General features: G+C 50.1%; 1 protein-coding gene across 1 annotated transcript in view; it reads right to left on the bottom strand.

Moving 5' to 3' along the window:
- Window positions 1-6,855, bottom strand: part of LOC144954255 (otogelin-like) — a gene marked incomplete at its 3' end in the record, with an annotated part of 30,182 nt that extends 23,327 nt beyond the window's left edge. Inside the window, exons 1-2 of the mRNA XM_078884791.1 lie at window positions 6,728-6,855; window positions 521-567 (exon numbers count right to left, since the gene is read on the bottom strand). Of these exons, the coding sequence (XP_078740917.1) occupies window positions 521-567; window positions 6,728-6,834 (154 nt within the window). The remainder of the gene's footprint in view (window positions 1-520; window positions 568-6,727) is intronic.
- Window positions 6,856-14,815: the final 7,960 nt, after the last annotated feature.

The raw sequence follows: 14,815 nt of genomic DNA, 5'->3' as shown, positions 1-14,815 counted from the left end.
CACGGGGGGGGGGGAGACAGGGTGAGACACGGGGAGACAGGGGGGAGACACGGGGGGGGGGAGACAGGGTGAGACACGGGGAGACAGGGTGAGACACGGGGAGACAGGGGGGAGACACGGGGGGGGGAGACAGGGTGAGACACGGGGAGACAGGGTGAGACACGGGGAGACAGGGGGGAGACACGGGGGGGGGGGGGAGACAGGGTGAGACACGGGGAGACAGGGGGGAGACACGGGGGGGGGGGGGGAGACAGGGTGAGACACGGGGAGACAGGGGGAAGACACGGGGGGGGGGAGACAGGGTGAGACACGGGGAGACAGGGGGAAGACACGGGGGGGGGGGAGACAGGGTGAGACACGGGGAGACAGGGTGAGACACGGTGAGACACAGGGGGGAGACACGGTGAGACACAGGGGGGAGACACGGGGAGACAGGGTGAGACACGGTGAGACACGGGGGGAGACACGGGGGGGGACACACGGGGGGGGGGGACACGGGGGGGGGGGACAGGAGACTCACCTGGACACAGGTGCTCCGTGCAGTTCCACTGTCCGGCTAGGCACACGCTGAGACACGCGGACAGCGAGACAAGAGGGTCAGTGTGTGTGTGTGTGTGTCTTGTGTGTGTCTATGTGTGTGTGTCTGTCTGTGTGTGTGTGTGTGTCAGTGTGTGTGTATGTCAGTGTGTCTGTGTGTGTCTGTGTGTGTCTATGTGTGTGTGTCTGTCTGTGTGTGTGTGTGTGTCAGTGTGTCAGTGTGTGTCAGTGTGTCAGTGTGTGTGTATGTCAGTGTGTGTGTGTGTCAGTGTGTGTGTGTGTGTCAGTGTGTGTGTGTGTCAGTGTGTCAGTGTGTGTGTATGTCAGTGTGTCAGTGTGTGTGTATGTCAGTGTGTGTGTGTGTGTCAGTGTGTGTGTGTGTGTGTGTCAGTGTGTGTGTGTGTCAGTGTGTCAGTGTGTGTGTATGTCAGTGTGTGTGTGTGTCAGTGTGTCAGTGTGTGTGTATGTCAGTGTGTGTGTGTGTGTCAGTGTGTGTGTCTGTGTGTGTGTATGTCAGTGTGTGTGTGTGTCAGTGTGTGTGTGTGTGTGTCAGTGTGTGTGTCTGTGTGTGTGTATGTGTGTGTCAGTGTGTGTGTGTGTGTGTCAGTGTGTGTGTGTGTGTCAGTGTGTGTGTGTGTGTCAGTGTGTGTGTGTGTCAGTGTGTGTATGTACCACTGTGTGTGTGTATGTACCACTGTGTGTGTGTGTGTGTCACTGTGTGTGTATGTACCACTGTGTGTGTGTATGTACCACTGTGTGTGTGTGTATGTACCACTGTGTGTGTGTGTGTGTATGTACCACTGTGTGTGTGTGTGTGTATGTACCACTGTGTGTGTGTATGTACCACTGTGTGTGTGTGTGTATGTACCACTGTGTGTGTATGTACCACTGTGTGTGTGTATGTACCACTGTGTGTGTGTGTATGTACCACTGTGTGTGTGTGTGTATGTACCACTGTGTGTGTGTATGTACCACTGTGTGTGTGTGTGTGTCACTGTGTGTGTGTATGTACCACTGTGTGTGTGTGTGTCACTGTGTGTGTGTATGTACCACTGTGTGTGTGTGTATGTACCACTGTGTGTGTGTGTGTATGTACCACTGTGTGTGTGTATGTACCACTGTGTGTGTGTGTGTGTCACTGTGTGTGTGTATGTACCACTGTGTGTGTGTGTGTCACTGTGTGTGTGTATGTACCACTGTGTGTGTGTGTATGTACCACTGTGTGTGTATGTACCACTGTGTGTGTATGTACCACTGTGTGTGTGTATGTACCACTGTGTGTGTGTATGTACCACTGTGTGTGTGTATGTACCACTGTGTGTGTGTATGTACCACTGTGTGTGTGTGTATGTACCACTGTGTGTGTGTGTATGTACCACTGTGTGTGTGTATGTACCACTGTGTGTGTGTGTATGCACCACTGTGTGTGTGTGTGTGTACCACTGTGTGTGTATGTACCACTGTGTGTGTGTGTATGTACCACTGTGTGTGTGTAATGTACCACTGTGTGTGTGTGTATGCACCACTGTGTGTGTGTGTGTGTACCACTGTGTGTGTATGTACCACTGTGTGTGTGTGTATGTACCACTGTGTGTGTGTGTGTACCACTGTGTGTGTGTATGTACCACTGTGTGTGTATGTACCACTGTGTGTGTGTGTATGCACCACTGTGTGTGTGTATGTACCACTGTGTGTGTGTATGTACCACTGTGTGTGTGTATGCACCACTGTGTGTGTGTGTGTATGTACCACTGTGTGTGTGTGTGTATGTACCACTGTGTGTGTGTATGTACCACTGTGTGTGTGTATGTACCACTGTGTGTGTGTATGTATCACTGTGTGTGTATGTACCACTGTGTGTGTGTGTGTACCACTGTGTGTGTGTGTATGTACCACTGTGTGTGTGTGTATGTACCACTGTGTGTGTGTGTGTATGTACCACTGTGTGTGTGTATGTACCACTGTGTGTGTGTATGCACCACTGTGTGTGTGTGTGTGTACCACTGTGTGTGTGTATGTACCACTGTGTGTGTGTATGCACCACTGTGTGTGTGTGTATGTACCACTGTGTGTGTGTGTGTATGTACCACTGTGTGTGTGTATGCACCACTGTGTGTGTGTATGTACCACTGTGTGTGTGTGTATGTACCACTGTGTGTGTGTATGTCACTGTGTGTGTGTATGTACCACTGTGTGTGTGTGTGTACCACTGTGTGTGTGTGTATGTACCACTGTGTGTGTGTATGTACCACTGTGTGTGTATGTACCACTGTGTGTGTGTATGTACCACTGTGTGTGTGTGTGTACCACTGTGTGTGTGTGTATGTACCACTGTGTGTGTATGTACCACTGTGTGTGTGTGTATGTACCACTGTGTGTGTGTGTATGTACCACTGTGTGTGTGTGTATGTACCACTGTGTGTGTGTATGTACCACTGTGTGTGTGTGTGTGTACCACTGTGTGTGTGTGTGTGTACCACTGTGTGTGTGTATGTACCACTGTGTGTGTGTGTGTACCACTGTGTGTGTGTGTGTGTCACTGTGTGTGTGTGTATGTACCACTATATGTGTGTGTGTGTATGTACCACTGTGTGTGTGTGTATGTACCACTGTGTGTGTGTGTATGTACCACTGTGTGTGTGTATGTACCACTGTGTGTGTGTGTATGTACCACTGTGTGTGTGTGTATGTACCACTGTGTGTGTGTGTATGTACCACTGTGTGTGTGTGTGTATGTACCACTGTGTGTGTGTATGTACCACTGTGTGTGTGTGTATGTACCACTGTGTGTGTGTATGTACCACTGTGTGTGTGTATGTACCACTGTGTGTGTGTGTATGTACCACTGTGTGTGTGTATGTACCACTGTGTGTGTGTGTATGTACCACTGTGTGTGTATGCACCACTGTGTGTGTGTATGCACCACTGTGTGTGTGTATGTACCACTGTGTGTGTGTGTATGTACCACTGTGTGTGTGTGTATGTACCACTGTGTGTGTATGTACCACTGTGTGTGTGTATGTACCACTGTGTGTGTGTATGTACCACTGTGTGTGTGTATGTACCACTGTGTGTGTGTATGTACCACTGTGTATGTGTATGCACCACTGTGTGTGTGTATGTACCACTGTGTGTGTGTGTATGTACCACTGTGTGTGTGTATGTACCACTGTGTGTGTGTATGCACCACTGTGTGTGTGTATGTACCACTGTGTGTGTGTGTATGTACCACTGTGTGTGTATGCACCACTGTGTGTGTGTATTGCACCACTGTGTGTGTGTATGTACCACTGTGTGTGTGTATGTACCACTGTGTGTGTATGCACCACTGTGTGTGTGTGTATGTACCACTGTGTGTGTATGTACCACTGTGTGTGTGTATGTACCACTGTGTGTGTGTATGTACCACTGTGTGTGTGTGTGTACCACTGTGTGTGTGTATGTACCACTGTGTGTGTGTGTGTACCACTGTGTGTGTGTGTATGTACCACTGTGTGTGTGTATGTACCACTGTGTGTGTGTATGTACCACTGTGTGTGTGTGTATGTACCACTGTGTGTGTGTATGTACCACTGTGTGTGTGTGTGTACCACTGTGTGTGTGTGTATGTACCACTGTGTGTGTGTATGTACCACTGTGTGTGTGTATGTACCACTGTGTGTGTGTGTGTATGTACCACTGTGTGTGTGTGTATGTACCACTGTGTGTGTGTATGCACCACTGTGTGTGTGTGTGTACCACTGTGTGTGTGTATGTACCACTGTGTGTGTGTATGTACCACTGTGTGTGTGTGTATGTACCACTGTGTGTGTGTGTATGTACCACTGTGTGTGTGTATGTACCACTGTGTGTGTATGTACCACTGTGTGTGTATGTACCACTGTGTGTGTGTGTATGTACCACTGTGTGTGTGTGTATGTACCACTGTGTGTGTGTATGTACCACTGTGTGTGTGTGTATGTACCACTGTGTGTGTGTATGCACCACTGTGTGTGTGTATGTACCACTGTGTGTGTGTGTGCACCACTGTGTGTGTGTGTATGTACCACTGTGTGTGTGTGTGTACCACTGTGTGTGTGTGTATGTACCACTGTGTGTGTGTGTGTACCACTGTGTGTATGTACCACTGTGTGTGTGTGTGTGCACCACTGTGTGTGTGTACCACTGTGTGTGTGTGTATGTACCACTGTGTGTGTGTATGCACCACTGTGTGTGTGTATGTACCACTGTGTGTGTGTGTGTACCACTGTGTGTGTGTATGTACCACTGTGTGTGTGTGTATGTACCACTGTGTGTGTGTGTGTACCACTGTGTGTGTATGTACCACTGTGTGTGTGTGTGTACCACTGTGTGTGTGTGTATGTACCACTGTGTGTGTGTATGTACCACTGTGTGTGTGTATGTACCACTGTGTGTGTGTGTACCACTGTGTGTGTGTATGTACCACTGTGTGTGTGTATGTACCACTGTGTGTGTGTGTGTACCACTGTGTGTGTGTGTATGTACCACTGTGTGTGTGTGTACCACTGTGTGTGTGTGTATGTACCACTGTGTGTGTGTGTACCACTGTGTGTGTGTGTACCACTGTGTGTGTGTATGTACCACTGTGTGTGTGTGTATGTACCACTGTGTGTGTGTATGTACCACTGTGTGTGTGTGTGTACCACTGTGTGTGTGTATGCACCACTGTGTGTGTGTGTATGTACCACTGTGTGTGTGTATGTACCACTGTGTGTGTGTATGTACCACTGTGTGTGTGTATGCACCACTGTGTGTGTGTGTGTACCACTGTGTGTGTGTATGCACCACTGTGTGTGTGTGTATGTACCACTGTGTGTGTGTGTATGTACCACTGTGTGTGTGTATGTACCACTGTGTGTGTGTGTATGTACCACTGTGTGTGTGTATGCACCACTGTGTGTGTGTATGTACCACTGTGTGTGTGTGTGTATGTACCACTGTGTGTGTGTATGCACCACTGTGTGTGTGTGTGTACCACTGTGTGTGTGTATGTACCACTGTGTGTGTGTATGTACCACTGTGTGTGTGTGTGTATGTACCACTGTGTGTGTGTGTGTACCACTGTGTGTGTGTATGCACCACTGTGTGTGTGTGTATGTACCACTGTGTGTGTGTATGTACCACTGTGTGTGTGTATGTACCACTGTGTGTGTGTATGTACCACTGTGTGTGTGTATGTACCACTGTGTGTGTGTATGTACCACTGTGTGTGTGTATGTACCACTGTGTGTGTGTGTATGTACCACTGTGTGTGTGTGTGTGTACCACTGTGTGTGTGTATGTACCACTGTGTGTGTGTATGTACCACTGTGTGTGTGTATGTACCACTGTGTGTGTGTATGTACCACTGTGTGTGTGTATGTACCACTGTGTGTGTGTGTATGTACCACTGTGTGTGTGTATGTACCACTGTGTGTGTGTGTATGTACCACTGTGTGTGTGTATGTACCACTGTGTGTGTGTGTGTATGTACCACTGTGTGTGTGTATGTACCACTGTGTGTGTGTGTGTGTGTACCACTGTGTGTGTGTATGTACCACTGTGTGTGTGTGTATGTACCACTGTGTGTGTGTATGTACCACTGTGTGTGTGTGTATGTACCACTGTGTGTGTGTATGTACCACTGTGTGTGTGTGTGTATGTACCACTGTGTGTGTGTATGTACCACTGTGTGTGTGTGTATGTACCACTGTGTGTGTGTATGTACCACTGTGTGTGTGTGTGTATGTACCACTGTGTGTGTGTATGTACCACTGTGTGTGTGTGTGTGTGTACCACTGTGTGTGTATGTACCACTGTGTGTGTGTGTGTATGTACCACTGTGTGTGTGTATGTACCACTGTGTGTGTGTGTATGTACCACTGTGTGTGTGTGTATGTACCACTGTGTGTGTGTGTGTATGTACCACTGTGTGTGTGTATGTACCACTGTGTGTGTGTGTATGTACCACTGTGTGTGTGTGTATGTACCACTGTGTGTGTGTGTGTATGTACCACTGTGTGTGTGTGTCACTGTGCGTGTGTATGTACCACTGTGTGTGTGTATGTACCACTGTGTGTGTGTATGTACCACTGTGTGTGTGTATGTACCACTGTGTGTGTGTATGTACCACTGTGTGTGTGTATGTACCACTGTGTGTGTGTATGTACCACTGTGTGTGTGTATGTACCACTGTCCGCAGCCCTCATTGAGGACGGTCCCAGCGGGGAACACGGCTCTGTGGTACACACAGGGGCACTCAGACGGGTGGATACATACACCAGCCTCCATCACCATCCCTACACACACAGTGACACACACACACACAGTGACACACACACACAGTGACACACACACAGTGACACACACACACAGTGACACACACACAGTGACACACACACACAGTGACACACACACACAGGGGCACTCAGACGGGTGGATACATACACCAGCCTCCATCACCATCCCTACACACACACACAGTGACACACACACAGTGACACACACACACACACACAGTGACACACACACACAGTGACACACACACACACACACAGTGACACACACACAGTGACACACACACACACAGTGACACACACACACAGTGACACACACAGTGACACACACGCAGGGGCACTCAGACGGGTGGATACATACACCAGCCTCCATCACCATCCCTACACACACAGTGACACACACACACACAGTGACACACACACAGTGACACACACACACAGTGACACACACAGTGACACACACACACAGTGACACACACACACAGTGACACACACAGTGACACACACACACAGTGACACACACACACAGTGACACACACAGTGACACACACACACAGTGACACACACAGTGACACACACAGTGACACACACACACAGTGACACACACAGTGACACACACAGTGACACACACAGTGACACACACACAGTGACACACACACACACACAGTGACACACACACACAGTGACACACACACACAGTGACACACACAGTGACACACACACACAGTGACACACACGCAGGGGCACTCAGACGGGTGGATACATACACCAGCCTCCATCACCATCCCTACACACACACACAGTGACACACACACACACAGTGACACACACACACACAGTGACACACACACACACAGTGACACACACACACAGTGACACACACACACACACACAGTGACACACACACAGTGACACACACACACACAGTGACACACACACACAGTGACACACACAGTGACACACACGCAGGGGCACTCAGACGGGTGGATACATACACCAGCCTCCATCACCATCCCTACACACACAGTGACACACACACACAGTGACACACACAGTGACACACACACAGTGACACACACACACAGTGACACACACAGTGACACACACACACAGTGACACACACACACAGTGACACAACAACAACCGCCATTCGCCACTAAGTGGCGGTGACGTCACCACGACGCTTGTGCCAGGCCATGTGCACCTTGAGGCCACGTGAAGTGTCGAACGCCCGCTGGCCGGAGGTCACGGGGCTGACCCAGGTGCCACGGGTCGACTGACCGAGATGACCGAGATGACTGGCTGATGCACCACCTGTGCCCCCTACTGTACCAACTTGCTGTGCTTTAGCCACCCGTCGCTCCGCTCGTTGTTGTGAGCGTCGCTCCTCCGCCCTCCGTTGTTGTTGGAGGGCGACTGCCTCCAACTGCCCAGTAGCGTCCTTCACGAGCCTCCTCCACTGAGGCCGATCTTGACACCGCTGGTACCAGTCATCGGCAAGTCCACTCAGCTCCACGTCCTCCTGTACCACATCACTCCATCTCTTCTCTAGCCCGTGCCGCGCCCGTTTAGCCCCCTCGATCCGGCCGAACAAAAGCTGTTTAGGCATGCGGTGGCTGGGCATGCGGGCTACATGACCCAGCCAACGCAGCCTTGCCTGCCGGAGGAGCTCACTGATGGGACTTTGCCCAGATCTTTCAAGGACTTGTGAGCTCCTCACACAATCCAGCCTGCAGGTTAAACCCAGGATGGATCGTAGGCAGGCCAGCCTAAATGTTTCCAACCGGCGAAGATGCTCCACTAGGGGGGTCCACGTTTCGCAAGCGTAGAGAAGGGAGGGAATGACCGTGGCCGAGAAGACCTGAAGCTTCGTGCGGAGCGACAGACCAGGTAGCTTCCACACAGCGTTACGCAACCGATGAAAAGATATTGCCGCTCGACTGATTCGGAGTGAGACCTCTGCTGATAAACTGGAGCCGGTCATAAGCACACTGCCCAGGTATGGGAAACTCTCCACTCTCTCCACAACTGCCCCATCACCAATTGGGAGTTGTGGGGGTGGAGTGTCCGATGGTACAAAATACCCAGGCAGGTGCTTAGTTTTGGTGGGGCTGATGGTAAGGCCCCACCTCTTAGTGGCACGCTCCAGTCTCAGCAGCAGCGTCTCCAACTCCTCTTCTGAATGAGCAGCTATTACCAAATCATCGGCATACATAACGTGGTTGACCAATAGGGAGCCATCCCTTGATCGCACCCGGGCGTCGATCAGCCTCCCATTATATCTGTACCAAATGGAAATTCCCCCGGTACAGCTATTGAAGGCTTCACGAACTACGCAGTCGAAATAGATGTTAAATAATGTGGGAGCCAGAGGACATCCCTGTCGCACCCCAAGGTGTACAGGGAAAGGCTCCGACTCCCGGCCACGTAGTTTTACCCGGGCCCGCTCACCATCATGAAGGTCCTTAATGATCGTGAGCAGAGGGTCAGGGACTCCGAAAGCACGAAGAACAACCCAGAGCCCAGTCCTACTGATGGTATCATAGGCCTTGACCAGGTCAATAAAGCAGAGATGTAGGTCTTTTTGGAATTCCCTACACCTCTGCTGTAGCAGACGGACAGAAAATATGGCATCTGTGCAGGACCGCCCTTTCCTGAAACCACATTGGGGCTCCGCAAGCCTCTCCTCAGCATGCCTAGCAAGGCGATGTTGAACAGTGACACACACAGTGACACACACACACAGTGACACACACAGTGACACACACAGTGACACACACACACAGGGGCACTCAGACGGGTAGATACATACACCAGCCTCCATCACCATCCCTACACACACACAGTGACACACACACAGTGACACACACACAGTGACACACACACACACACAGTGACACACACACACAGTGACACACACACACAGTGACACACACAGTGACACACACACACAGTGACACACACGCAGGGGCACTCAGACGGGTGGATACATACACCAGCCTCCATCACCATCCCTACACACACACACAGTGACACACACACAGTGACACACACACACACAGTGACACACACACAGTGACACACACACACACACAGTGACACACACACACACACAGTGACACACACACACACACAGTGACACACACAGTGACACACACACAGTGACACACACACACAGTGACACACACAGTGACACACACACACACAGTGACACACACACACAGTGACACACACAGTGACACACACACACAGTGACACACACAGTGACACACACAGTGACACACACACACAGGGGCACTCAGACGGGTGGAAACATACACCACTCTCCATCACCATCCCTACACACACACAGTGACACACACACACAGTGACACACACACACACACAGTGACACACACACACACAGTGACACACACACACACACAGTGACACACACAGTGACACACACACACAGTGACGTACACACACACAGTGACACACACACACAGTGACACACACACACACACACAGTGACACACGCACAGTGACACACACACAGTGACACACACACACACACAGTGACACACACACAGTGACACACACACAGTGACACACACACACAGTGACACACACAGTGACACACACACACAGTGACACACACACACAGTGACACACACACACACACAGTGACACACACACAGTGACACACACACAGTGACACACACACACAGTGACACACACACACACACACAGTGACACACACACACAGTGACACACACAGTGACACACACAGTGACACACACACAGTGACACACACACAGTGACACACACACACAGTGACACACACAGTGACACACACACACAGTGACACACACACACACAGTGACACACACACACACAGTGACACACACACACACAGTGACACACACACGCAGGGGCACTCAGACGGGTGGATACATACACCAGCCTCCATCACCATCCCTACACACACACACAGTGACACACACACACACACACACAGTGACACACACACACACACAGTGACACACACACACAGTGACACACACACACACAGTGACACACACACACAGTGACACACACACACACAGTGACACACACACAGTGACACACACACACAGTGACACACACACAGTGACACACACACACAGTGACACACACACAGTGACACACACACAGTGACACACACACACAGTGACACACACAGTGACACACACACACAGTGACACACACAGTGACACACACGCAGGGGCACTCAGACGGGTAGATACATACACCAGCCTCCATCACCATCCCTACACACACACAGTGACACACACACAGTGACACACACACACACAGTGACACACACACAGTGACACACACACACACACAGTGACACACACAGGGGCACTCAGACGGGTGGATACATACACCAGCCTCCATCACCATCCCTACACACACAGTGACACACACAGTGACACACACACACACACAGTGACACACACAGTGACACACACAGTGACACACACACACAGTGACGTGACACACACAGTGACACACACACACAGTGACGCACACACACACAGTGACACACACACACACACAGTGACACACACAGTGACACACACACACAGTGACACACACAGTGACACACACAGTGACACACACACACACACAGTGACACACACACACAGTGACACACACAGTGACACACACACACAGTGACGCACACACACACAGTGACACACACACACACACACAGTGACACACACACACAGTGACACACACAGTGACACACACACACAGTGACGCACACACACACAGTGACACACACACAGTGACGCACACACACACAGTGACACACACAGTGACACACACAGTGACACACACACACAGTGACACACACAGTGACACACACACACAGTGACACACACACAGTGACGCACACACACACAGTGACACACACAGTGACACACACAGTGACACACACACACACACAGTGACACACACACACAGTGACACACACAGTGACACACACACACAGTGACGCACACACACACAGTGACACACACACACACACACAGTGACACACACACACAGTGACACACACAGTGACACACACACACAGTGACGCACACACACACAGTGACACACACACAGTGACGCACACACACACAGTGACACACACAGTGACACACACAGTGACACACACACACAGTGACACACACAGTGACACACACACACAGTGACACACACACAGTGACGCACACACACACAGTGACACACACAGTGACACACACAGTGACACACACACACACACAGTGACACACACACACAGTGACGCACACACAGACACACACAGACACACACAGACACACACAGATACAGATACAGAGACACGCACAGAGATGATTCTGATGCTGATGATGATTCTGATGATGCTGCTACTGATGTTGATGCTGCTACTGATGATGATGCTACTGATGATGATGATGATGCTACTGATGATGATGCTGCTACTGATGATGATGATGCTACTGATGATGATGATGCTACTGATGATGATGATGCTGCTGATGATGATGATGCTACTGATGATGATGCTACTGATGATGATGATGCTACTGATGATGATGATGCTACTGATGATGATGATGCTACTGATGATGATGATGCTACTGATGATGATGCTGCTACTGATGATGATGATACTGATGATGATGATGCTACTGATGATGATGATGCTACTGATGATGATGATGCTACTGATGATGATGATGCTGATGATGATGCTACTGATGATGATGCTGCTACTGATGATGATGCTGCTGATGATGATGCTACTGATGATGATGATGCTACTGATGATGATGCTGCTACTGATGATGATGCTGCTGATGATGATGCTACTGATGATGATGCTACTGATGATGATGCTGCTGCTGATGATGATGATGCTGATGATGATGCTACTGATGATGATGCTACTGATGATGATGATGCTACTGATGATGATGATGCTACTGATGATGATGCTGCTACTGATGATGATGCTACTGATGATGATGCTGCTACTGATGATGATGATGCTACTGATGATGATGCTACTGATGATGATGCTGCTACTGATGATGATGCTACTGATGATGATGCTGCTACTGATGATGATGATGCTACTGATGATGATGCTACTGATGATGATGCTGCTACTGATGATGATGCTACTGATGATGATGATGCTGATGCTGCCACCTTCAGGGCAGTAGCATCCGTCCAGGCAGCGAGGGAAGGCGTCTGAGGTCGATTCTACACACGGCTGGCACGAGGAGGTGGACGTGGTGGACGTGGTGGACGTGGTGGAGGTGGTGGAGGTGGTGGAGGTGGTGGAGGTGGTGGAGGTGGTGGAGGTGGTGGAGGTGGAGGTGGACGTGGCGGAGGTGGACGTGGCGGAGGCTTGGCAGCAGTTGATGCAGTCACGGTAGACGAGACCTCCACCACAACGTGGCACTAACAACAACAACATCATCATCAGCAGCAGCAGCAACATCAGCAGCAGTAACATCATCATCAGTAACATCATCATCAGCAACATCATCATCAGCAGTAACATCATCATCAGCAGCAGTAGCAACATCAGCAGCAGTAACATCATCATCAGCAACATCATCATCAGCAGTAACATCATCATCAGCAGCAGTAGCAACATCAGCAGCAGTAACATCATCATCAGTAACATCATCATCAGCAACATCATCATCAGCAGTAACATCATCAGCAGCAGCAGTAGCAACATCAGCAGCAGTAACATCATCATCAGTAACATCATCAGCAGCAGTAGCAGCAACATCATCAGCAGCAGCAGCAGCAACATCAGCATCACCGTCATCAGCATCAACATCATCATCAGCAACATCATCAACAGCAGCAGCAACATCAGCAGCAGTAGCAGCATCATCATCAGTAACATCATCATCAGCAACATTATCATCAACGCTAATATCATCAGCAGTATCGTCCTCATGTGTTAATGTGGTGACTGTGGTCGTGTTGTTGATGATGGTGATGATGGTGATGATGGTGATGATGGTGATGATGGTGATGATGGTGATGATGGTGATGGTGGTGATGGTGGTGATGATGGTGGTGATGGTGGTGATGGTGATGGTGGTGATGGTGGTGATGGTGGAGGTGATGTGGAGGTGATGGTGGTGATGGTGGTGATGGTGGTGATGGTGGTGATGGTGGAGGTGATGGTGGTGATGGTGATGGTGGTGATGGTGGTGATGGTGGAGGTGATGGTGGTGATGATGGTAGAGGTGATGATGGTGATGGTGGTGATGGTGGAGGTGATGGTGGTGATGATGGTAGAGGTGATGATGGTGATGGTGGTGATGGTGGTGATGGTGGTAATGGTGATGGTGGTGATGATGGTGGTGATGGTGGTGATGGTGGAGGTGATGGTGGTGATGGTGGTGATGGTGATGGTGGTGATGGTAGAGGTGATGATGGTGATGGTGGTGATGGTGGTGGTGGTGATTGTGGTGATGGTGGAGGTGATGATGGTGATGGTGGTGATGATGGTGATGGTGGTGATGGTGATGGTGGTGATGGTGATGGTAGAGGTGATGATGGTGATGGTGGTGATGGTGGTGATGGTGGTGATTGTGGTGATGGTGGAGGTGATGATGGTGATGGTGGTGATGATGGTGATGGTGGTGGTGGTGATGGTGATGGTGGAGGTGATGATGGTGATGGTGGTGATTGTGGTGATGGTGGTGATGATGGTGATGATGGTGATGATGGTGGTGGTGGTGGTGGTGATGATGGTGATGGTGGTGATGATGGTGGTGATGGTGGTGATGGTGATGGTGGTGATGATGGTGGTGATGGTGGTGATGGTGGTGATGGTGATGGTAGTGATGGTGGAGGTGATGGTGGAGGTGATGGTGGTGATGGTGGTGATGGTGGTGATGGTGGTGATGATGGTTGTGATGGTGGTGATG

Source organism: Lampetra fluviatilis, unplaced genomic scaffold, assembly GCF_964198595.1.
Source record: "Lampetra fluviatilis unplaced genomic scaffold, kcLamFluv1.1 SCAFFOLD_877, whole genome shotgun sequence".
NCBI classification, from domain to species: domain Eukaryota; kingdom Metazoa; phylum Chordata; class Hyperoartia; order Petromyzontiformes; family Petromyzontidae; genus Lampetra; species Lampetra fluviatilis.
The sequence above is the reverse complement of the archived record's forward strand: the minus strand, read 5'-3'. Positions and strand labels throughout refer to the sequence as shown.